This window comes from Callorhinus ursinus, unplaced genomic scaffold (assembly GCF_003265705.2).
Source record: "Callorhinus ursinus isolate GAN/ISIS: 27379988/994484 unplaced genomic scaffold, GSC_fseal_2.0 scaffold21, whole genome shotgun sequence".
Taxonomy (NCBI): domain Eukaryota; kingdom Metazoa; phylum Chordata; class Mammalia; order Carnivora; family Otariidae; genus Callorhinus; species Callorhinus ursinus.
Window position 1 is genome coordinate 14451945 of NW_027397083.1, and position 23673 is coordinate 14475617.

General features: G+C 48.7%; 1 protein-coding gene across 13 annotated transcripts in view; it reads right to left on the reverse strand.

The window, feature by feature from the left end:
* Positions 1-23673, reverse strand: part of CD44 (CD44 molecule (IN blood group)) — an 86634-nt gene that overhangs the window by 49908 nt on the left and 13053 nt on the right. For all 13 annotated transcript variants that reach the window (XM_073904771.1, XM_025878199.2, XM_073904768.1 and 10 more), the window contains exon 2: positions 2043-2208. In XM_073904771.1, the coding sequence (XP_073760872.1) occupies positions 2043-2208 (166 nt within the window). The remainder of the gene's footprint in view (positions 1-2042; positions 2209-23673) is intronic.

The following is a 23673-nucleotide window of genomic DNA, read 5'->3' on the forward strand; positions in this document are numbered from 1 at the left end:
ATGACAACACTCCTTGGTGAGCCTACTCCCACTCCGCCTCCATCACATTCGGGAGATCTGTGTCACACTGACATTCTAGAATCTACATTCCCTTTGTAAGTTACGCCTGAGCTGTTGCTACAACAAGCCGACTGCCCCTTGTATGTGTCCCACCATACATGAGTTGGGATATTAAAATTTATCTGTGTATATACTGCCCCAGCAGGTTGCTATTCACAGGCTGGAAAGAAATGCTCAGCAAATCTAAGCACCATGTTTCTGTCTCCCTCTCATTCTCAGTCCTTCTGGAGGGTCATGAAATTCTTGCTCTGGGCTCAGACGGAGCAGGACTGGCCTCTAGACTCCTCCTCAGGCAAGCGATGTGGCCCTGGGTGAGTGTGACACTTCTGCAAGCCTCAGTTGCTTCATACATAAAGTGGAGGAATATGATCAACCCCAGGTGCAGTCTGAGGACCAAGGGGACGTGGGCGAGTGGGCAGCAGGGTGCGCCCCACCTCTAAGCGCGGCGAAGGTTAGCCAGTGGGAGTCGAAAGAACTCCCCTCGCTTTCAGCAGATGGGAACATTTCTGTGTTTCCTAAGTTGGTCTTGTCTGTATTTCACAATCCAGATTCAGTCTAGTAAGTCTACTTTCTTAGGCTACTGGCCGAGTCAGGGCCGTATTTAAATAATGAGCCTTGGGAACGGGATACATGGATCTGCTCATGGGCCCGCCTTCGGCGCAGCCTTCTCCCTCTGCTCCTCTTGGGTTCTCCCAGACCTAGCTCTGAACACACAAAGACGTCTGTGCACATCTGGCCTTTCTTTCAGAGCAGTACTGCTGAGTAGAACGTTCTGCAATAATGAAAATGTTCTATCTGGAATCTACGTCCTCAAATCCTGCAGGTGCTCGCCATTTGGAGCTCGCTGAGCACTGGAATGTCAACAGTGCCATGAAGAACCAAAGTGGAATTTTCTTTTGTTGTAATTCAGTGTAAACTGCCACATGGGGCTGGTGGCTACCTTCTCGGTGCAGTGCCGGAGTAAAGATTTTTCTTTTCCTTTTCAGCCGAAGAGTCTCCGCTGCCATTCCTAATGTAGGGTGCGTGCCTCTGCGACCAAGGGCCGGGATGGGCGTATTGAACTTACATTTCATGGTTTGGATAAAGGCTCCTGCTGCTTGACTTTTAAAAAAGCAGCCTGTGTTTGCATGTGTGTGTGTGTGTGTTTAAGAGGTAGGGGAACCATGTTATCTCACGTTGCAAAAACAGGGGGGGAAGCTGCGGCTGGCTGGAAACTTCAGAGCAGTTGCTCAGATTACCTGGAGCTCTTCTAGTGAAAACAAACCAAACCAAACCACCCCACCGTGGGTGTCATCACTGCTAGCTCTTCATGAGCACCACTCACCACAGGCTCATCAGAGATTTAAACACATGCGGCTGCTGCCTGCTGTGAGCGCCCTGAGCAGAATGGCGTGAGCAAGGGCCCAGGGAACACCGTGATGTCCTGCACAAAGTCTCTCAGGAGGTCTCCTGGGTCCCTTGGACCACTTCCCCTCATTGTAATAATACATCTTAATAATTTTCATGTCCTTTTATTTCCAGGCTCAAACCAGAGCAACACAGAAGAGAAACCAACACATGGGAGACAGAGAGATAGAGAGAGGGAGTTGTCTGAAAATGCTGCTTTGAGCCAAGTCTGCAGAGCCAAGACTCCACCAGGCACATATTTATTTTAAACACTGTTATTTGGTTTACGTTTTCTTGTGGTTCCGACAATGATATTGCATGCTGCTTCAAAGCTGGGAGAGCGCTGTGGAAGCACTTCAGGCAAGAGGGTTCCGACCGTTGACCCTTAATGGCCTCCTCTGGGCAACCCCACTATGATTCACAAAGGTGTCTCGAGCCTGCTTTAAATTCCACTTGTCGTACAGGTTCCAGGTTGACTTGGCCAAATTAATAGGTGGGGCCGACCCTTCAGGCAACCATCCATCAGCTGTCAGGGAGGAGCCTCCGAGCTCTAAGCCCCGCCCCCTAGGCCCCGCCCCCGACTTTCCTCCTCTTACCTGCAGGTCTCAAACCCCATGCTCAGGGCTTTCTCCATCTGGGCCATGGTGGGCAGGGTGCTGTTGAAAGCCTTGCAGAGGTCAGCGGCCTCTGTCCTGGAGATGCTGTAGCGACCATTTTTCTCCACGTGGAACACACCTCCGTATCGGCAGGTTATATTCAAATCTGTAGGATGAAACAGAAATGGTACATGCTTTTGCATAACTTATTTGGGAAGGGTAAGAAGTCTGTTTGAGGGTAGATTCATTAAAAACAAAACAAAACAAAACTTCTCCACTGGCCAGAGCCTTCAACATGCAGTCCAGCATTCCAAAGCACGACACATTAATCTCAACTCGGAGCTAAGACACAGTAAAGGAGCATCACTCTGGCATTGTCTCCGTCGATTGCTCTACAAACAAGCTTTTTTTTTTTTAAGATTTTATTTATTTATTTGACAGAGAGAGTGAGAGAGAGAGCACAAGCAGGGGGAGCTGCAGCCAGAGGGAGAGGGAGAAGCAGGCTTCCCATTGAGCAGGGAGCCCGATGTGGGGCTGGATCCCAGGACCCCAGGATCATGACCTGAGCCAAAGGCAGACGCTTAATCGACTGAGCCACCCAGGCGCCCTTACAAATGAGTTTTTAAAAAGCATATGACCTATTTCTGGCTATTAAAGTAATACAACTTGTAGAAAACCGACAAAATTCAGGGAAATAATGAAGGAAAAGCTAGGTTACCGCTACTGCCAACGCTTTAAACATTTTGTATCTTCTTTCAATTTTCTGAATCTGCGCATGTGTGTGTGTGTGTACACTTATGTACTTACATATTAACGCAGTACTAAATATACAGTTTTAGATTTGGGCGTCTTTTTTCCCACTTAAGCTTATACCATGAGCATTTTCCCACAACCATGTGGTGTTACTTGTAACCTCTAATGGCTTCTGGCTGCACCCGGAATAAATGTCCTCTTCCGGGCTGACAAGACCTACAGGAGGAGCTGGCTTCTGTCTCCCTCTCGAAACTTTAGCAGCTCACTCTGCTCCAGGCATAAAACTTGCCTTCAGTTCCTTTGGCCATTCTGAGTTCTTGGCCACCTTAGAACACATATCTGCCGTGCCCTCTGTCTGGAATGTTCTGTCCTCAGATCATTGTATTTTGTGTTTTGGCTGCACGTCACCCCCTCTTAGAGGCCTTTCCTGAGCACTGTTATCCAACCCACGTGTCTCCCTCGCTCACCCTACTTTGGTGTCTCCACAGCAACTTGTTTATTTATTTGTGCATTTAATTATTATCCATCCACCCTTCCTGTGATAGAAGCTCCAAGAAAAGCAAGGACCTTTTACCTGTGTATTGTGTTTCTCTAATTCTCACAAGAGTGTGACAGAGAGTAGATGCTCAACCAATATTTACTGAATAAATGGCTCCTTAAAATTTCTTACAAAGTACACCTTCAACATATTGACGGATAGAGCCAAGACCAGTTGTTGGCTCCCAAGAGTTAATGGCATTCAAAATGAAGCCGAATGGCTATCAACTGGTTAAAGGATGATTTAATCCAAGGGCTCCCGTGAATTTTGCAGACATTAATCCAAAATCTCAATAAGAAGCTGAAGAATTATCTACCCGATCCCGTGAAACCATTTCACAAGGCTTCTAAACCTTTAATAGAAAACTTATTTTTCTGGGACTGTATTATCATCCCCAGTTCGCATTCCAGCAAACGCCAACACGGAAAGGTGACGTCATTGAAACCGTCCTGGTGGAGTGCGATTCCTCCTGAGCATGTCCTAGAGCCTCAAGTGCAGTCCTTGGCCAAGGAAAAAGCTCACCGGCATTTCCTCTGGGCCTACCACAGGGTGGCCTGCATGCCAGGCCAGGCGCCATGTTGTTAGTTAGAAGCCAGCTCTGGATTCAGACAGAACTGGCTTTAACTCAGATTCCATCCCTCCCTTGGGTGGGTCCAGGGGGAGTCAGAAGATTCTGCTTATGTATCAGTGAGAAAACTGAGGCTCAGAGAAATGAGTTGCTCCAGGAAGTGATCACTTCTATATAGAGCCTGTGGTTGACTTCTTGACTCTCAGTTGCTTTGATCTTCAGCTCTGAGCTGAGAGCCAGGGGAGGGAAGGCCTGTTACTGCAGTTTCCCTGGGTCCCCAGCACCTCTGGGGTTCTGTGTTACATCATCTTCCACGAACGCCAAGTGAGTTGTATGCAAGTGTACACGTATTATTTATAGGTAAAGAAACTGAAGCTCAGAAAAATTAAGCAACTTCCTCAAGTCAGCCAGTGGCAGAGCTGGAACCCCATCTCGGGTCCAAGTAGCACCAAAACTCACCCTCCAAACCACTTTGCTGTGTACCTAGGATCCTTCCATGTCATTAGTGCGAGCGTCACCTCTAAAGGGGACAGGTGCTCCTAGACAACAGCCACATAAGGACGAAGACAGGGTCGGTATTGCTGAGCTCAATGGACAAAAACTGCTTTCTCCCTTCCCAGCAGGAAGCAGGTTCTAACCACCAGGAAACAGTGTCTAACGATTTGCAAAATAAGATGATGAGAGAACCGTGAAACTTCTGTATGATCTTCCTTGACTCTGAAAATACTAAGCCAGCAGCAAGAAATGGAGCTTCGAGAAGACAGAAGCCCACATCGGTTGCTTCTCTCTTTTTGTATCATTAGCACGTAGGTGATTTTTGAACGCATCAGAACTGCGAGGCCTGGAGAGCACGTGTGATTCATTCCTTTGGGGGCCTTCGGGTGTCCTTCTTCAGCCACTCACACGAGGCTTGCCTGATGAGGCAGGAGGACAGCGGGGAGGGAAATGCACAAGGCCCTTTGGAAATATTGTTTGTTGTCACTGACATTTTCAGCTTTGGCCTCTGTCAGCCGGTCTTCACGCAGGGAAAGCTGTCAGGCGGCGGGGACAGCCCTTCCCGCGGCTTTCCTTCCCAGGCCTACAAAAGGAAAACACAGCCTCGCAGTCCGCTTCTCGGAGGGGAGGCTGCTCGGGGGAGGCGGCAGCAGAGGCCAGGAGAGGGACCGACGGCCTGTCAGTGCGTGGCCAGGGGGCCGCTGTCCCTCCCGGGTTTAAAAATAAAGTCTGAGGGCGCCTGGGTGGCTCAGTCGTTAAGCGTCTGCCTTCGGCTCAGGTCATGATCCCAGGCTCCTGGGATCGAGTCCCGCATCGGGCTCCCTGCTCGGCGGGAAGCCTGCTTCTCCCTCTCCCACTCCCCCTGCTTGTGTTCCTGCTCTTGCTGTGTCTCTCTCTGTCAAATAAAATAAATAAATGAAGTCTGAGGCCTAGACGGTGGTTTGGAGCTGAACGGCAGTTTCTGTCGTATGAAAATTCATTCTCGTTTACCACCTGGCCCCCAGGACATGCAAATGCAAAAGGAACTGAGACTTTTGAATAAAATGCCTTGAGTTCCACAGCAGCAGGCCGCGGGGCTTCAGAGACCAAAGGCGCACGCGCCGTGTGAGTGTGCCCGCCCGTGTGAGTGTGCCCGTCCGCAGTGGGCGCGCCTGCCGTCAGCCCCGAGCGCCAGGACCGGGTGAACTCAACCTTCGGCCTCCGCGCCGCGGGACGCTGGCCTGGGGCCTGCCACGTAGCAGGTAGCGGCCAGGGGCTGCCGAGGGGGTGAGCGGCTCTACGCAGAGGCGAAGCTCCACGGCTGCCGTCTATCTTCCTCCAGCGAACAAGGTCCAGCTCCTAACCCGGATGGACTTTAGCCACCCGGGCGTTGCAAAGATGCTTCCCGGAACTTCGTTTCCGGTCAGCCATCCCCGTGAGCCTTCTTAGTTCCTCCCCTCTGGCTCCCTCTTGCCTTAAAAGGGACCAAGCCTTCAGGGCTGTGTAGCCTTTAATACTTTATGAAGACTTTCCAACAGGCTTCCTTCACACTGATGCAAACCCCAGTTATGACTCCAAAGGATACTAGTAATACCAGCAGCAATAATAGTAGCAGATACAGACCGTGCATACATATATATATGCCAGACATCCCTCTAAACACTTCACAAGTACTCATTTTATCCTTAAAACAACCCTATGAGGTAGGTGATGTTATTATCCCCACTTTCCAGATACAGAAGCCGAGGTACAGAGAAGGGAAGAAACACGCCCAGGTTCACAGAGCTAGTAATGATGAAGCCAGGATTCAAATCCAGCCAGTCTAATGCCATGCGTCCATCAGACTTACCCACTGGGCTACTACGGCCAACCCTGACTGAAGTAACTTTTTATGACCTCCCAACTTCCCCAGCGCATAGCTTCTCGGGGATATTCCCAAGGTTCAGGGAAAGTTAGAGCAAGGTCGAGGCGTGAGTAGCTGAGGACCACAGATGACTGGACAGGGCACCAGCATCGCTGGCCGTGGCATTTGCCACACCATGAACTCCTTCCAGAGAAGCAGGACTTCCCACATGTGTGTGCCTCTCTCCTGAGAAAGAGAGGCTTCTGTGATTCGGGATCTGTGGTGACTCAAGAGGCTAATACTGAATGGCCAGTTGCATCTCTCAAACAAGTGTTTCCAACTGAAAGTAAGTCAAGAATGTTTTCCATTGAGCCCTCTGGTCTCCAATAAATCCCCTGCGTCGTGTAACAAGGAAACTGTCCCAAGTCCCTCCCTCTGAGAGACCCAACAGGCAACATTAACTGTTCAAGGCCACTTTCACACTCAGGGAGGAGTCTCTCTGGGGGGGAGAAATGCCACCCGAGCCTTTGGAGTGCTCGTGATTATAGGAGGGACAGCGGGATCATGGGGTCCAGCGCCCAGGGGTCTCGTCACCCACAGGGGAAGAGGTCTGCCAGTGAACCCGTCAGGAAGTCTAGAAAAAGGTGCTCTCCGAGAGTGCCCTTCTTGTCTAACCATACTCCCTGGCACCAGACTCACATGCAGGTTGATAGCTCAGCGTATTGAGAACACTTCCACAGCTGGGTTCGAATCCTGACACAGCCACTCACTTGCCCACTCGTTCCAGTTTACATAGCTAGTTAGTTCCTTCCCCTCTCTGACACTCAGTCTTCTCCATGGGATGACGATACCAACCGGTCAGAGTTTGATAGGTGTTTGGCACTTAATTAGAGTCCATAGCGTTGCGTAGCTATTAGGCGGCTTATATCCATCAGCTAATTTAATTCCTACAAAAAGTGCTATGAAGGAGGCACCATTCCCAAACCCATTTTAGAGACAAGGGAACACAGGCACAAATAGGTTCAATAACTTGCCCCCATCATCCAGGTGGGAGAGGCGGGGATCTAACCTCTGCGCCGGGCTGCCAATTAACTATGCAGTGTTCTGGGGTAAATTCATTCTTACTTGGATAAATCCTAGCTGACCCATATAACACTGTTAATCTTACCTATATTTTCCACTAAGCCACAGATCAAGGAAAGTAGGTCTCTCTAGTAAGATCCGCCCAGCACATTTCAGAACCTTGCCAAGCGAGATTGCAAGGCCGGAGAGGAATGGTTTGCCCCGGTCACTCCCCCCAAGGGGCAGAAAATCACACCATCTGCTGAGAATAGAGCACTGTGTAATTTTTCCCCAACTCGCCATTATCCACGTGTCTGCAAACTCTCTGGAGAGGTGAGTGGGGGTGGGGTGGTCACACAGCTGACTAGCGATGGAGCTGAGTGACAAGAGGTTTTCCACCCCGAATCCACCAGCTGGTCTTCAGGGAGGGTCCATAAGCCTATGTGTGTATATGTATCTGTGTGTGCACGTGTATGTGTGTGGAGCGGTTTGGTTGGGACAGCCTCCCAGGTTTCAGTGGTTTCTCAAAGAAGTCTGTGACATGAACAGGTAAAGACTTACAAGGAATTATTATCACCAGGGTCTCTTCAGTAATGAGAGATTCCAGGATTCTGGAATTTCGGAACTTCTGTGGCCTTCTGACAACAGGGACTGCATGTCTCCCTCCCCGCTGTGTCCCCAGCACAGTACTGTCCAGAGTAGGCACAGGTTGAACAAATGAATGACTAAATGAACGAATGAATGAGTGGCTACTCTAGCCCGCCCCCCAAAACTCAGGACAAGCAGACCTGTGAGGTGCAAAGAGAACACCTCTCAGGTCCGTTCCCCACATGACAGCTAAAGAATCACCAGCTGGGCCTTGTTGAGAATTCCCTGTCGGACGCTTAAAATGTCCTTCACCGGAAGCAACTGCTTCTGAGAACCTTTGCTGTTTTCATTGGAAGTGAATGTCTCAGAGAGCCACTTTCAGTGTTGGAAGTGGCTTTGTCGGTCTGAATTCTGGCTGTCATCCTGTCATAGGACCATTTCTCAGCTCAGGTCTCCTGAGAGAGGATGATAGCCATGCTGCGTGCCAGGTGGAGGCCGGCAGATGACGTATAGTCATCCTGTGCCCAGAGCCTCTTGGTTCTCCAAACCAGACTTCTCCAGATGGTCCCAAATGAATTCATTGCTTCTCCATCACGGGTCACCCAGATGTGCCTGGTCCGTATTTGTCATCTCCCCAAGAGAGATCAGGCAGAATAGGATATTTTTTTTTTCCTACTGATTTGGTCCCAGAGTCAGCTATGTGTCTGGGGGAAGTTGCTTTTTCTTGAAGTTGGGAATAGGGCCAGCTCCTGGGACCCAGGGCCTGGTACAGTTCCCACGGCCATGGAGACAACTGCCGGGACTCACCCAGTGATGACGCGGGGCCATGCGAGCTTTTCAATATCTGCACCTCAGAATTCATTTCATTCTTGCCACCATGCCACCATGTGGCCGGCACCTTCATTATTCCCCTTTTAGGCAGGAGGTAAGTGATTCACGGAGAAGACAGGAGAGACTGGAACTCGTAAGCAGGGGCTGGGTTTCAGACTGGGCAGTCTAGCTGATCACAGTGTGTGTGGGGAAGATGCTAGAACTTTGGGAAGTCACTTATCCTCCATGGGGTTTCTCAAGGGCAGAGCAGTGAGCTCTACAAGAGAGCTCTGGAAAGAGGAATTTGAGCTTCCTGAATATTATTTTAAGATCAGAGGTCCCTTGTTCTGGGCCATAAAACTCAAGAGGTCAGGGCCTTTGCTCCCCACCCCAGCCCCCCATGGAACGTCCACCCTCTCCCTGGGGAGAAGATTCGGAGGTGCCCGTGTTCACTGGCTTGCCCCAACAGTGAGCTGCCTACCTCTTTCTGATTCTACCTGTGCTGGTCACATGATTCCCTTGGGAGCTGAGACCCAACCCAAGCTACAGCCTCAGGCTTCCCTTGCCCTTTATAGCCTCTGGCCCATCAAGCAGGACAAATGAAGAGAGGATCTTGGGACTCAGCCTTGGCCCAGGGCTGGGACACCAGACCGCAGGCTGTCCTTGTGACATTTTGAGATGTTTTTTGCCCAGCCCGGAAATCTCAACAGACCAAGCTAAAATGCCAGGCCAATCAAGCTGGAGCATGGCCCTCCAGGCTAACTTCATCCAACCCCCTTGGAGGTGGCAGGCAAGCTTCTCAGGCAGTGGCAGCTGGAAGCACTGGTGGGTTCCCCACATTTTTTCGTTTTCATAGTGTTTATCTTGAAGTAGCCAGGATTCTGTTTCTGTCTTCTGATTTGCTGAGCTCATGTCTAAAAAAAGATTACATAACTCACAAACCTAACTGAACTGATTCTGATTAGAAGCAGGGAAAGAAAAGGCCATTTTTTTCCTTTTCCCGAGCATGATGGCTAATTGGATCATCTATGTTTAAAGCCAGGTGGGGCCAACAGACAGTTTCTAACCAAATTCTCTTGAGACAAAGAGAAAACAAAATCCAGAATGACTGAGCATGGTCCCCCAGCCCATTGTGAGAAAAGCAGGGCCTCAGGGGTCCATAACTGCTAGATTCCTGACTCCTCGTCCAGTGCTCTTACTCCTGAACTGCTTTTATAAGAGGCCTAAGCAAGCTGTTCCCAATAAAGCCACAATCCACTGTCTTAACGGGCCCTGAAGAAACCATTCTATTCTTCATTTCTTTGATTGATGTTTTCAAAGCCCCCAAGTTCCCATCTGGTAGTCTTCCTCGCTCTTAGAGCCCCTGCTGCCACCCAAGCCCGCTAGGCCAGAAGGCTGGCAGTCTTCCTGCTGCCCCCACGTCACTCGCCCCCATCCCCTGACATCCATGTGATGGGCGCCTGGTGAAAGGATCTATTGTTCAGCATCCACTTCTGAATGAGGCCAAAATCACACTCAGTGGCCGAATTGCCTTTGGCTGCCCAGTGCAGACCATGAGTCCTGGGTGACTCAGTCTCTCCCGGAATTGCCCCCGGAGGTGGGTGAGGGTTTAATGAGCAGAGAAAATAGTCATACACTATCATACCCAGAGTATTTCCTCCAGACTCTGTCCTGGGTTGCTTTCAACTAAGCTATTCATCTCTTGGCACTTAGAAAGGAAATGCACCCCAACTTCTTAGCGCCTGGCTGTACCCCCTGACCTTTCAGCCTCTTGTCCATAACCATAGAGCCTGTCATGGCCGCCAACACCAAACCAACAGGGGCCCATTCCATCCGCTCTCTCAGAGGAGAGTCCAAAGGGATTTCTCAGTCACTATCCTGGCCTTCCATCAAGGCCCCCACAGGACTGACCCAGTGGAGCTCTTGGGTTGTTTTCACAGTCCGAAGAAGACCCCACCCCTGTCTCCTTGTAAGGTGACGGGAACAAGGGGAGGGGACAGGGTGGAGAAAGCCTGTCGACGTTCCCACCCCTGATCCTGGATCCAACAGAATCTTTCCAGCAAAGGAGAGTGTGTGTCCCAGCACTGTCATCTCAGTACACAACTCTGTAAGGTCAAGTGGTCTTTGGTGAGCCAGTCTCCAGGAAGAGAGAGGGAGAGAAACCACAGTGTGTACACCTGCGTGTTGCCATGACGATCAGGAAACACTCAGGTCTGGCCTTGAAACCTTTGTTTTCTTCTTTTTCTGATCATATCAGTTTTAGCAGATTGACTCACACAAAGCCAGGATGTGGTAAAATGAAATGAGAAAGCATCATCGGGGCCCACATGGGGTTTTTCCTGTTGCAAGGAGGGAAAAAAAGGGGTCCCGCTCTGGTAACTAGATTTGCTCTTCCTGGTGTAGTTACAATTCCGGCTACATCACCTCATTTCTTGTTCAGCTTTTGCTCAGGACTGCTGCCTGTACTTTGAGGAACTGGCTTTATTGAGTTCGAGGGAAGCGCTTCATGAACTCCAAGGTGGACCGAGGTTGTCACGCACAGTTGGGAGCTGCATTTCGGGGGGTTAGTGGGCCGCTGACACCCTGCTGAGCCCGGGGCCCCCACCTGGGAGGAGGAATGGGTTCTAGCCTAGGTCCTGTTAATTATAAGCTGCATGACCTTGAGTAACTCATGCTAGCTCCCAGGTTCACATCTTGCCTTCCTACCTCCCAGGATGAAATAAGGACTTAGGGGACACTTGGCACTTGTGGGATAAAAGGGGGAGGAGTGATATGCACACCAGGGACGTTATTAAAATCTCAGATAGCTTCTCAAAAATCCAGTATTAGTTTAAGACACATTTGGGGTCCAAGCCCTGGGGAAGAAGCAGATGGAAGTGTAAGCCAGCCTCAGTGATCTTGCCATGTGGGTGGCTTCCTTCTCCAATTCCACATCCCAAAGCAGCTCTGTGAGGCCCAGCAGGATCCATTTTACAGATGAAGAAACTAACGAACAAGAGATCCAGAGACTCAAAGTTCTACAGAACTTGAATAACACCCAGACCTCAACTCAGATTGTCAAGCTCTTCTGGTTTCCCCCCATTCTCTGCAGTACTGACCTTTCCATCTTGGATTGTCAACAAGCAAAGGCGAAAGGTGCACGCTCAGAGAAGAGCGATCATTTTCAGACTGCCCCCCCGCCCCACCACGATGGATGCCTTAGGCAGAGCCTCAGTATTTAAGATGGGTAAAAGCAGAGCTGTTCCGGGGGGTAGGGGAGCGGGAGTGAAGGCAGAGGGTCAGACCCCAGACCCTCGATCCACCAGTTGCTCATTCTTGCCCAGCCCCCACGCCACCCCATCAATGGCCCCGACGCCCTCCACAAAGCTCTAGGAGGCTCACTCTGGAATGCTCCGGAAACTACGGCAGTAGAGGCCAGTCGCAGCGATGATAACCACTCAGCAAGGCCTGCAATGTGCCAGGGGCTCCAAAGCATTTGGAGCCCTAAGAGGGTTAGTCACTCCTCGTGATTAGCTATGGAAACAGAGAGTCGGGGCATTAAGTAATTAGCCCAGGCTCACAGCTCAAAGGCTGCAGTCCAAGTGAAACACAATTGTGGAAAACTGCTTTATAAGTGATACAGGCTTAGTATGACTATTTTTGTTTTCCTCCCCCTCTCAGTCTCAAGAATAAATTTACCTCGCGATGTGAAGTTCCATGAAGGCTGTCCCAAGCCCCCTATAGAGAGGAGACAGCACAGTATGAATTTCCAGTCCTGTTCTCCAAGGATGGGATTGGTCAACAGTGTGCCCGACAAGATTTATAGAGTCAGACACGAAGGTGAGGCTGTTGTGCTTCAAGATAGAGCCATCCAGGCGGAGGGGAACAAGACTGCCACCAGTCCCTCGGAACCCAACCTTAGCACACGGCCCAGTGCCTCTCCAACTTTGATTTTATTTCCTCTGGCCTACCTCTTTGAGCATCTTCACAAGTGATAAAGGAAAGGTTCTGGAGTTTATAGAGCTGCGAGTCTGAGTCAGACCTTAGTCCAGAAGCCGTAAGAGATTTTACACGTGATCCCCAGAGCCCCTTCGAGAGGTCAAGTTATCGTCTCCATTTTGCTGACGAAATAAGTGAGATTTGGAGCACAAGTGACCCAACATCCCACCGTGGAAGTGGCAAGGGCAGGAGTCAAGCCCGGGGATGACACCCGGTCTCTGACATGAGTCACTCTTCTTGGGACACAAAGACGGTCCCATTGGGGGGAGCCTGAAACGCATGCGTGCTGTAGGGTGTGGTTGGGACACTCAAGTGCCTACAAATCCTCCTGCTGAGCCTCTGGCTGGCCTCCCCAGTAACATTAACGCTAAGTTAGCACCTACTGCGGGGCTGGGATCTGTGCAGGGGCTTCACACTGATTGTCTCATTGAATCCCCACAATAAAGGTATGAGATGCATGCTATTATTAGCATCGAACCATACTCCAGATAAGAAAACCGAGTTTTAAAGGGGTTAAGAAACCCGTCCACGTTTGTACGGGCGGCGGACCCGGCAGCCTGGCCCCTTGTCTCTTAGCCACCGCACTGATTAACTTGAGGAGGTTCCAGACCAATTTCCAGATAACACCTCTTGCCAGAGAGTTTGCTCGCCACTGGGCTAATATGTGCTAGCCCCATGCAGATAGAGCTGGTGGACGGGGGCTCTTACTACTGGCTCCTCCAAAGGGGGTAACTCATGGACCCAGTGAGCTGGGAAAAATTTCACAGAAAAATCAGTCCTGCCCCGGGACTTAGGAAGCCTGTGCGCCAGACAGAGCTGACCATGCCAGGACCACAGGCAGAGGACAGGCTTGATGAACGGACTCGATTTCCGCCTGGCTGCAGTAGTAGGTCACTAGCTCTGCTCTTCCCATGACAGTTCACATACCCCTTAGTTTGATGGGCTTTAACCTAACCATTTTAACAACCCTCTCTCTCTTCTCTCATTCTCTCTGTCTCTGTCTCAAGATGCTAAAATGAGAAGGTGTGTGCATGTTTGTGTGCATGCACGTGCACACACAGGAGGCAGGCTCTCCTTCCCAGTCCAAGAACCCTACTCCAGTTTATTCTTCAGATGCTTTTGAGAGTAACGCAAATGTTTCAAAGCAGAAGCCCTATGGGGGGGGGGGGAGAGGCGGGATTGTGGGGATATTTTTTAAAAATTTGGGCCAAACAGATTTCCAGGATCGATAGAGTTGCAATTGCCCCATGAGCTAATAACTTGTAATTCACACCACTTCCTGGGCTTTCAATCTGTGAAATCTCATCTGTAACAACAAATGCCAGTCTTGAAGGCCAGGCTCCAGAGAACTTATTTCTGACAAGCTTTTAAATCTCACTCAAGCCACCGGGTTTGGACCAAAATCTTCACCATTTCATGTTCAGCTGTGGTGGGCCAAAGACAACTTCCTGCTTTTAAGAAACAGGGCCCATGCACAGATCCAGGAGCCTTGAAAGTGGAGGAAGTAACAAATGACCCTTCTGTGAAGTTACCAAAGGAAATAAGACTTGATTTTCTTTAAAATAAATGGCCATCAGACATGGCAAGAGATCATACCTGATGAAGGCTGAAGCTCCTTTCATGACGGATATTTAAGAAGTGCTCTAGAAACATCAGGGTGAGGACAACTGAGCCTCTTCCTATGAGATCGCGGACTCCCAAATCACCATTAGTATCCCCAGGGCATGGCGCAAGGTGTGAATTCAAAACACCTTCTAGAAGGTACAAGTGTTATGTACCAGATATGACCCCTGGGAGCTAGGGAGACATACAAGGTCCATGCCATCCAAAGAGCTTACCTTCTAATGTGGGGAGACAGACAGTATACAGGTAAATGATTAATATATAAATAAGGTAATTTTGGGTACTAATAGTGCCTCATAAAAAATAAAAGGGGGTTCTTAAATAGAGCGTGACGGGGGCTGCTTAGGCAGTCTGGTCTGGCATTTCTATAAACTTATGGATGTATTTTACTCATTTTTTATGGGGATTTGGGTATGATCAGATACCCAGCCAAAGGAAATACTACTCCCCCCGCCCCCCCCACAACACACACACAGATAAAATCGGATTTGGAATTCATCTTTGCCTTCTAGGGTCCATAAGAGATGTCCCTAGGATTTGGACTTAGTAAGGTAGACAAGAGAAGCTTGGAAGGCACAGTCTGTGTCAACTGAATGATCTGGTTTCTGAGATGAGAGTTCCATTGGGGTCCTAAGCTGGGGACAGAACTGGCGGAAGTGGGGTGCACCTGTCCCTTCCGACGCTTGGCCTCAGCTTCAAGGAGGGAAAGCAAACTCAGTGACGGAACAGCCATCAGAGTGCAACTGTGATGGGTCTGCTCTCAAGCCCTCTGATGCTTACGAGGACCTCCCGGCCACTCAGCTTCTCCGGCCTCCCTTATTTTATAGTTACTGGTACCTAGCACTGGTGCGACTTACCCCGTGGTGCTGGAGGATGGCAGAGTGGGTGTGCTCACAGTCTTTCATCTTAGAAAGACCTGGCTCCAAGCCCCAGCGTGGGCGCTCGTGGAATGTTAGGCTCACCATGTTTTCTTAACCTTTATTATTTTTATTTTTTTAAAGATTTTATTTATTTATTTGAGAGAGACAGAGAGACAGAGAGAGCCAACCGAGAACACGAGCAGGGTGGGGGGAAGGGCAGAAGGAGAGGGAACGCAGGCTTCCCTCTGAGCCGGGAGCCCGATGCCAATGTCGGTCTTGATCCCAGCACCCTGGGATCATGACCTCAGCCAAAGGCAGACGCTCAACCAACTGAGCCACCCAGGTTCCCCACGTTTTCTTAATCTTTAAACCTCAGTTTCTTTGCTAGTAAAGTGAAGGTAATGCCTATCTCATGAGGTGCTTTTAAGGATTAAATGAGGAAATCACCAAACACTTTGCAACGGAACTGACACCTAGCCGAGTGCCCGGTACTTGGTCAATATTATCCAATCATCACAAAGATTAAAGTGTATTTAGTGTAGCTCAAATATAAAGTGCCTCTTACTCTGACTTCATTCTTGATTAACTGGTCAGCCGCCCACTGTATCCTTGGTGACAACTGCTGGGGACTTCCAGCTAAGCAGGAGCCAGGAGCCTAATTATCCAGAGACGTGGCTCTTCCTCTACATAACTGTGTGCTGTCCGACAGATAGTCTATTTGTAAAGCATCATCCTAGGAAGGAGACTGCTCAAGTGAGGCTAAGCCATAATATCAAAGTGGAGTCCGTTGGAATGACACCCAATTCATCTTTATATCCCCACTGTCTGATATATAGTGCGGCGTCCCATAAATGTCCCTTTGGTTTTAGTGGGAGAAGCATTAGGGCCAAGAGTCCAGTGACCTGGAGTCTAGAGCTAGGCTTCTTCCTGATAGGCTGTCAGTCCTGGGAGAAGTCACTTTATCTCCCTGGGCCTCAGTTTCTTTATCAGACAAGGAAGAGTTTGGATCTGGTGACCCCCTAAGTTCCCAGCCGACCTAGTCCCGTCTCTAGGAGAAGTCTACGCTTCTTTCTAACTTGCTCCCCTGAACTCTCCCAGGAACTTGAGTGGCTCCCTCTTGCCTGTGGGACAGTGGCACTGCATTCTGGAATCCAGGCAGCAGTGGTGTGACCGTGATGTGTCAGGCAGGGTACATGGCCAGCAGAGACAATAGACAACACAAGAGAGTGTCACCAGCATCCTGCTCTCAGATTACACCAAATAAACGCCTTCCAGCGCACAGAGGTTAGAGCCTACCCTATCAAAGCTGGAGGGAAAGAATGGTTTCAATTAAGAGAAACACAGCAGAATTACTGATTTCCATAGAGACACTCCTCCCAAATTACTACAAACAGCCCAAGTGCTCCCTACAGTGAATTTCAGTGTCACGGGCCAATTCAAACCATTCTTCAGTTGTGAGACAATCCTCAAGCAAGGCACTCTCAGCAGCCCCCACCTGCACAAGTTGGGAGGCGAGGCGCTCCCCGATCTTTGGTGGTCTTGGAGGGCCCACTGCCCCGGCCAAAAGGGAAGAGAACGAAGTCCCCACCACCTCCTTTCCTGAAGAGAGCTCCCAGTAGTTCTAAATTGTTTCAAGACCCTTCATTTTCAAGGAGCCAGAAAAATCCAGACTCTTGGGAAAAGGAGATGCTTTGAGTCTCCAAGACCTCCACTTCTGGGGATGGAAGAACAGGATTAACTCCCCATAAAGCTGAGTGGAAGCTCGTGGTATAATGTTGAAAGGGAGAGGGAGCTCTGGATTGAATTCCAGCCCCACCACATAAGAGCTGAGCCATCTTAGGCAAGTTCCTTCACTTTTACGAGCCTCAGTTTCTCAGCCTGTAAAATGGCTCTGATGAAAATTCAGTCAATCATTTACTCAGTGGATATTTGCTATGTGTACACCTCAAAGAGGAGTCTGTGGGAGTTACATAATAAATATACATGAAGCAGCAGCATTGGGTTTGGTTCCTAACAGGTGCTTAGTACACGTCAGTCTTTTTCCTTCTCCCACAGGGGCATAAATCTTGGACAATTGGCCCCAGCTCTCCCCGACATCGTGGACATCCCTAGGTTCTAACTTATGATGTCCTTACACCATGAAAAACCATCTGTGCTTTGATAATCTTCTGTTTCAGCCCGAACAACAGTCCACAGCCACACTCTCATGAAATTAAAACCAAAATGAGAATCCAACAAAAATGCAAATGCTCCCATTAAAGGGTGCAAGAGCCTTAGTCACTTCTCAGGTGTGGCTGGGAGTGTCCAGATCTTCCTTTCTTTAGAGGATGGCAGAATTAAGCAGTTAAAGGCAATTAAAGGTCTTTTTGGAGATGAGAGAAGCAACCCCCCCCCGCCACCGCCCAGTGACTGATGGCCAGACACTCTATGCACTCAGAAATTTCTCTCCATGCATTTGAATTTTCCCCTCATCCACAACGAGGAAATTCCAAGCTTGGGTTTCTGGGGAGGAAGTGGGCTCTGGGAAACTCCCAAATTTCCAGAATGAGAAGGAAGCTACTGCATTAAACTGCCCCTAAGAGCCCTTCCATACTGTGAGGCTGGAGAACAGCACTGCAAGACGCTTCGACCTGAGAGGGAGGAAAATACCACCTCCTCCAACGGCCCTACCACCAGCTCCCAGGACTGAAGGCAGGAAGAGGCTGATCCTGCTGAGACAAGCAGCCTGGAAGGCTGACTGTCATTTTGCGAGGCAAGACCAGACCTGCAGTACATTTCCCCATTCGCTTTCACCAGCTCCCGCACTAGCCAAGGTTCCCGGAACATCCCATCCTGCTGGATTGGCTCAGCCATGGCCCATTCCAGTCAGCACACGAGGGGGTCAGCTCTCTGGTGTGCCCTCCTCCCCAAAGTAAATGTGAGTCCCCTGGCTGATGTTTTGCCCAGAAATGGAATGAAAACCTTCCAAAGGCAGCAGGAAGCATTTCTGGAGCAGGGCCACAGGAATGAAGGGAGGGTTGCGGGGTGGAGCGGTCCCAGGTCTAATCATAACAACGATCACAAGGATTACTGAGGAACGCTCTCTCCATGCCAGTCCTTCTGTCAAGGGCTTCGCGCAAATTCGTCCTTACAGCGCCCGACAAGCAGGTGTTGTTACCCCATCATAAAGATTAGAAGACTGAGGCTTAGAGACATTATGTAAATTGCTTAAGGCCACATAATTGATAAGCAGCAGGACTCCAACCGAGGCCAACCTCTAGCACCCACACTGCTTTCTAAGCGGCAGGACACCAGACTCAACTTCCCCCGGTCATCCCTGACAGCCTGCGCTGGCCCCGGGCCCTGAACCCTGGGAATTGGAGTGGACATCCTCAAAGCCAGCCTTTAGAAGCAGGTCAGAAACCTGGCTTTAAGAGACACTGTTTCCTGTCGGCCTGTTTGAAGTGAAGTCTCTTTCTGAATGTCTTCCAGAAGGAATGGGAAGCTCATTTGGAGAAGAAACCAAATTAATTTTCCAGTTTTTAACAATGCAAACAATGCAGAATGTAAACGTGGTTGTTGACTTCTGCCTCCGAAACAATATAAAGGACAGGAAGCTCAAACAGATAATAGGGTACACTTCCTGATGACTGAGAAACAATCCTTTAGGAAGAAGGCTGGGGCTCATCTGGTGACACTTGTTTGAAAGGAGAGAGAGCCTCCCCAGATATGTCCCAGAGGGAGCCACAGGGAGAAGAGTTGAGAGGACCGAAGCCTTGCTTCCCCCAAGCCCTGACTTATTTTTCCTATGCTTAAATGGAAAACGCTTCCCCCTCATCTTTCACATCCACCTTGAGTGGCCAGACATCCCACATATTCAGCTTCCCTTTGGTGCCCTTGCAGGAAATCATGGGCGAGACTGGATGATGCCAGCCAAGGAGGGGAAGTGGGAATTTGGGGGTGTGTGCACCATGAATGAAGAGGAAGGAGAGAATGAGAAATGTGGCATGCTTGCTGACCCTCCTTTGCTTTTAAGCGCTTGTCTCCTATTTCAATAGAAAGATTTTTCAGTAGATGATAGAGACACACACAAATAGATAAGTGACAGATACATAAATGGATAGATAGATACACAGGTAGGTAAGTAGACAGACAGATACACAGATAGGTAGGTATACAGATGATAGATACAGACAGACAGACAGACAGAGTGTTGTTTTTTTAAGTCAAATTTAGAGATTACAGCTTGAATTCATGATGGTAAACCACAATCCCACAAAACCACCCCAACACTGAAGGAGATACAGGCCTTCAGAAAAGAGAATTCCAGCCAACTTCATTCATTCAACAAGGTTTCATTCAGCCCCCATGTGCTGGGCACGTGGACCAGGGCACTGAGCACGGTAGGCAGGGTCACTGTCCCAGTGGACATTATGGCCCAGAGGAGAAGACAGACATTAAACAAGTTAACAACATGACACAATAAATGTTGTAACATAAGTACAGGGTGCTGAGTGATTTGTCCAAAGGGAAGCCTTTCTTCTCCAAGACCTTTGCTATCCCCAAGGGATATCTCTCCAAGGAAATGACATTTCAGCTGAGAACTGAAGGTGGATTGGGAACTAGCCAGCGAGTCTCATGCTCAGCAAGCCTCATGGTCAGGACATTCACCCTCAGAATAAGCCATAAATCATTTGGTTTAATAGAATCCATTTACTGTAGCTCTTTCATCATTAGATACCAAAAACAAGCAGTCCCCTTCCCGTGTAAGAAAGGACCATATCCTTGAGGTCCACATTAAACATCCCTTGGGCTTCTCTTCCCTGGATGTAGTCATCATGAATCCTTTAATGATATTGGGTGAAAAAAAAAAAAAGAATGGAAAACAAACAATCAAACAAAATCCCAAAGTTTCCTTCCCATACCATTAGATTCATGAGCTAGCTGCATGGAGGCAGAGTACTGTCCCAGAAAACCCTCCTGTTCATCTTTGGGCTTATTAAAATGTTAAGTTGTTAGACCCTTGAACTTCAGACTCAAAGAAACTATTAGGAAGGCATTTTCCTGCTTACGAAAGAGCAATTATTAACATAAAATTCAAGAGTCAATTTTAGACTCCTTGAAAGGAAGTCAGGTCCATTGGAAGCCAACACCATGTGGTGACATAGACATCAGCTCCGGGAGTAGAAAACTAGGGTTCAAATCCCAAATCTGCATTAATTAGCTATCTGACCTTAAGAAAGTCATTAAACTTGTCTCCTATACAGGAGGATAATAATGCTAACCATGAAGTTAATTTGAGGGCTGGGTTATATAATGGAGCTGAAAACACTTCACGAAACACATTAAAACACTCTAGGAGTGTAGTTATAGACAAGGGAAGCTAGCAGTCTCCCTTGAGGGTGATCATCTCATAATTTACCGGAAGAGATACTCATTCAAGGTCATAGTCATTCTTTTAAAATGGATCACTAGAGATTAGTGGTCCTCATGCATGGTGTAGCTCCAGCAGTGCCGAGATGGGTTGCGGTAATGAGTTTCTAATAATAAAGTGCTCAAGTATGCAAACAATTGATTATTTCTTATAAATTATAACAGTTTTAAGGTTATTCCCCCATATGCTTTTTGGGGGAGAGAGAAAAGGATAAAGTTACAGCTATTATGATTGAGTGTAAATCACAGTCATCTAAGTCTCAAAATGCAGTGTGTCCCCCATGTGAACTCCATCCATTAGGTGTGTCTTCTCACGAAAAGGCTGAGGGTGTGGCTTAGGAACACAAGAACTTAGCTTTGCTTTTTTTCTTTACTCTATATAGAGTCTCAAACCACAACTCTACCAGGTGGGTGGACACCCTCTGGGGCCTTACTCATTGTAACAGACATTGTTATTAATGCAACAAACTTCTCCTAACCGAATCTTGATTTTGTTCAAAATCCTGAACTTGTGCTTCAGGGGGTGTGAGGTCCCAAGTCCCAGCTCCAGTGGGTGAATCATGACTGGTCTAAATCAAGCACTGTGGTCAGAGTTCTCCTAGAATGACTGGCTCTGTGTGAGCATTTCATGGATTGTGACCCCGTTCTTCCAATGAAAAGTAAAGGGAAGTTAATTAAGGACTTCTGGAAAAGTCATTCCTCTAATTTTCTAGAAGAAAATTGTAAATAAACGTTCCTCCTTCTGCTGCTGGATACTGTTGTTTTTTTCATAGGATGCCTGGAGCTCTGGGAGTCAATGTCAGACTACGAAGCAGGCTAATCTGTAGGAAGATGATGAGCATGGCAGAGTGGAAAGTCAGAAGAAAACTGGGTCTTTGATAACATCATTGAGCTCCTAAAATTGTCCTACCTCCAAGACTTCTTGTTATGGGAGATGGCATTTTGTGAGGGTTTCTCTTTCATTGTTCTGTTACTTCCAGACATATACAGGTGGCATGTGCTGATATGGGTATACCAAGAAACATGTGACAGATAGCAATTACATGGGGGACACATCATCAGGTCATCTCCAAGTAGTTACCGGCAACAAAGCAGATAAATGAGTGAGGCCCTTGTAGCCAGACGTTTGGACATCCGTATCCCAGGGTTCTTGCCCGTTCCTGCTGCCCAGACCCAACAGACACACCTGCATGACTGCTGGAAGTCATCCTGCAAATCGCTCCCTACACACTACACTGATCAAACCCGGAGCCCAAGCTCCAATCAACAAAGTGTTCCCCCCAAAAAAACCAAGAAATTTCTAATAAAATCAGTGAGATCTGACCCTAAACCCAGGCTTAATCCAAGATTCCTAAGTAAATTATGAATTTTTCCCATGGCTTAAAATAACTCTGACATCAAATGACACTTTTTGTTTCCCAGAACTTGGGTTCCTTTGCTCCCCCAACACATACTTCTAAGAGTCTCGTTCAGTAAAATAAATAAATAAAAGTCTCAGCCAGCTTGGAGGGTCTCATGGCTTCCTTTTCACCACTGTCTATTTCAGGGCAGATATGATAAACCAGCTGCTTTCAGAATTTTGAGGAGTAGAACTTTCTGTTCTTGCTGTCTTACTCAGTGAGCCAAGTGTGAGGCAGCCCGAAGAGGGGCAGCCCTGGCTGGAGTTGCTGATAGGCTTTGAGCCCACCCACCAGACAGTTTCTTGGTTCCGAGCACTGATGGGGTGGAGAAGTTCAACAGCAAGGGCCCCCAAGGAGCTGGGGACATCCTGTAAATACAGTTGCTGCTCTTCAGCCCCCCGGGCTCCCTTGATGCTCCCGATCAGATGAGGTCTCCCTATGACAGGCTCTCAAAGACCCTCTGCTTCCTCTAGCAACATACACCCCTGTCATTCCCTAAGGACGTAACCACTTGTTTACTCTCCATCTTCCCAGCTAGATTAGAAGTTCCATGAGAGTAGAAACTGTGTCCCCAGTGCATGGCAGAACATGAGGCACATGTTACGGTTCAATAAACACGTGTTGTGTGAACAAATGAATCATTTGAAAACCACTGATTATTGACTCAGCTCACAGAACTGCTCAGAGAGGCTGGGCAAAAGCCAGGCTGGGTTGCACTGGGCTTTCTGGTTTCCAAATGCTCATTAAGTCAAAAAGGATCGAGATGAACACCAAATATGGATATACAAGGTATGGCACAGGAAACCAGGTCCAAGTACCATAAAGGCGCCAACAGCGTGTAAACACCTACACCATTTCCCATTGCGCCACAAAACGCGGTACCCTTTTAGCTTCCTCTCTTTGTCCCCCCTGTCTTCTTGCCAGCCTTGTCACCTTTAGTGCCTTCCCTCTCTCATCTCAAAGCATGAAATGGAAAGGGTACGGGACCAAGAATCAGAAGACCAGGGTTTTGATTCTAGCTAGTTATGTGACCTGGGGCAAGTCACTTACAGTCTTTGAGATGCCCTTCCCTCATCTGTCCAATAAACAAGTGCTCTACAGAATTTCTAGCATCCTTTCCCATTCTGACATGCCATCGTCTTTGGCTTCGAGTCACCAGCCCATGATAAGTTCTCATTTAGGGTCCTCCCTCCCTTTCTCCTCTCCTTCCTCCTTGGATCCATACTTTGGTGCTACTGTAGGGACCCAGGCCAGCCGGCCCTAGCAAAGCCTCTAAAAACCCTCCCACCCCTTCCTCCAGGGCTTTTACTGAGTTACCCTAGCAAGGGCACTGTGATTCAACTTGACAGGGCACCCCAGGCCCCTGCCAGCCTGACTGTATCTCCACGCCTCGGGACATGGCAAAACCAGGAAGCCTGAGCACATAGCAGGTCTTCCTAGATAAGCACTGCCCAGCAGGGGATGGGAGCTCAGAAGAGATTGGTGAACATTCCGAAGAATACAATTTCAGTGATTGAGGTCAACCAGCAACGGGAGACAGAGATAAAGGCAAAAGTTACCTCCGGTAATAATAGGACCTTGTGGTTCCAAATCACGTGCTTTTGCCTCACAGCACAAAACACTTTCACACCAGCAGGCAAAGGTGGAGAGGTCCAGGGGAGGCAGAGGGATTATTATCCCCAGGTGGTTCACACAGTGTATTGAAGCATTAGACAGATAAAG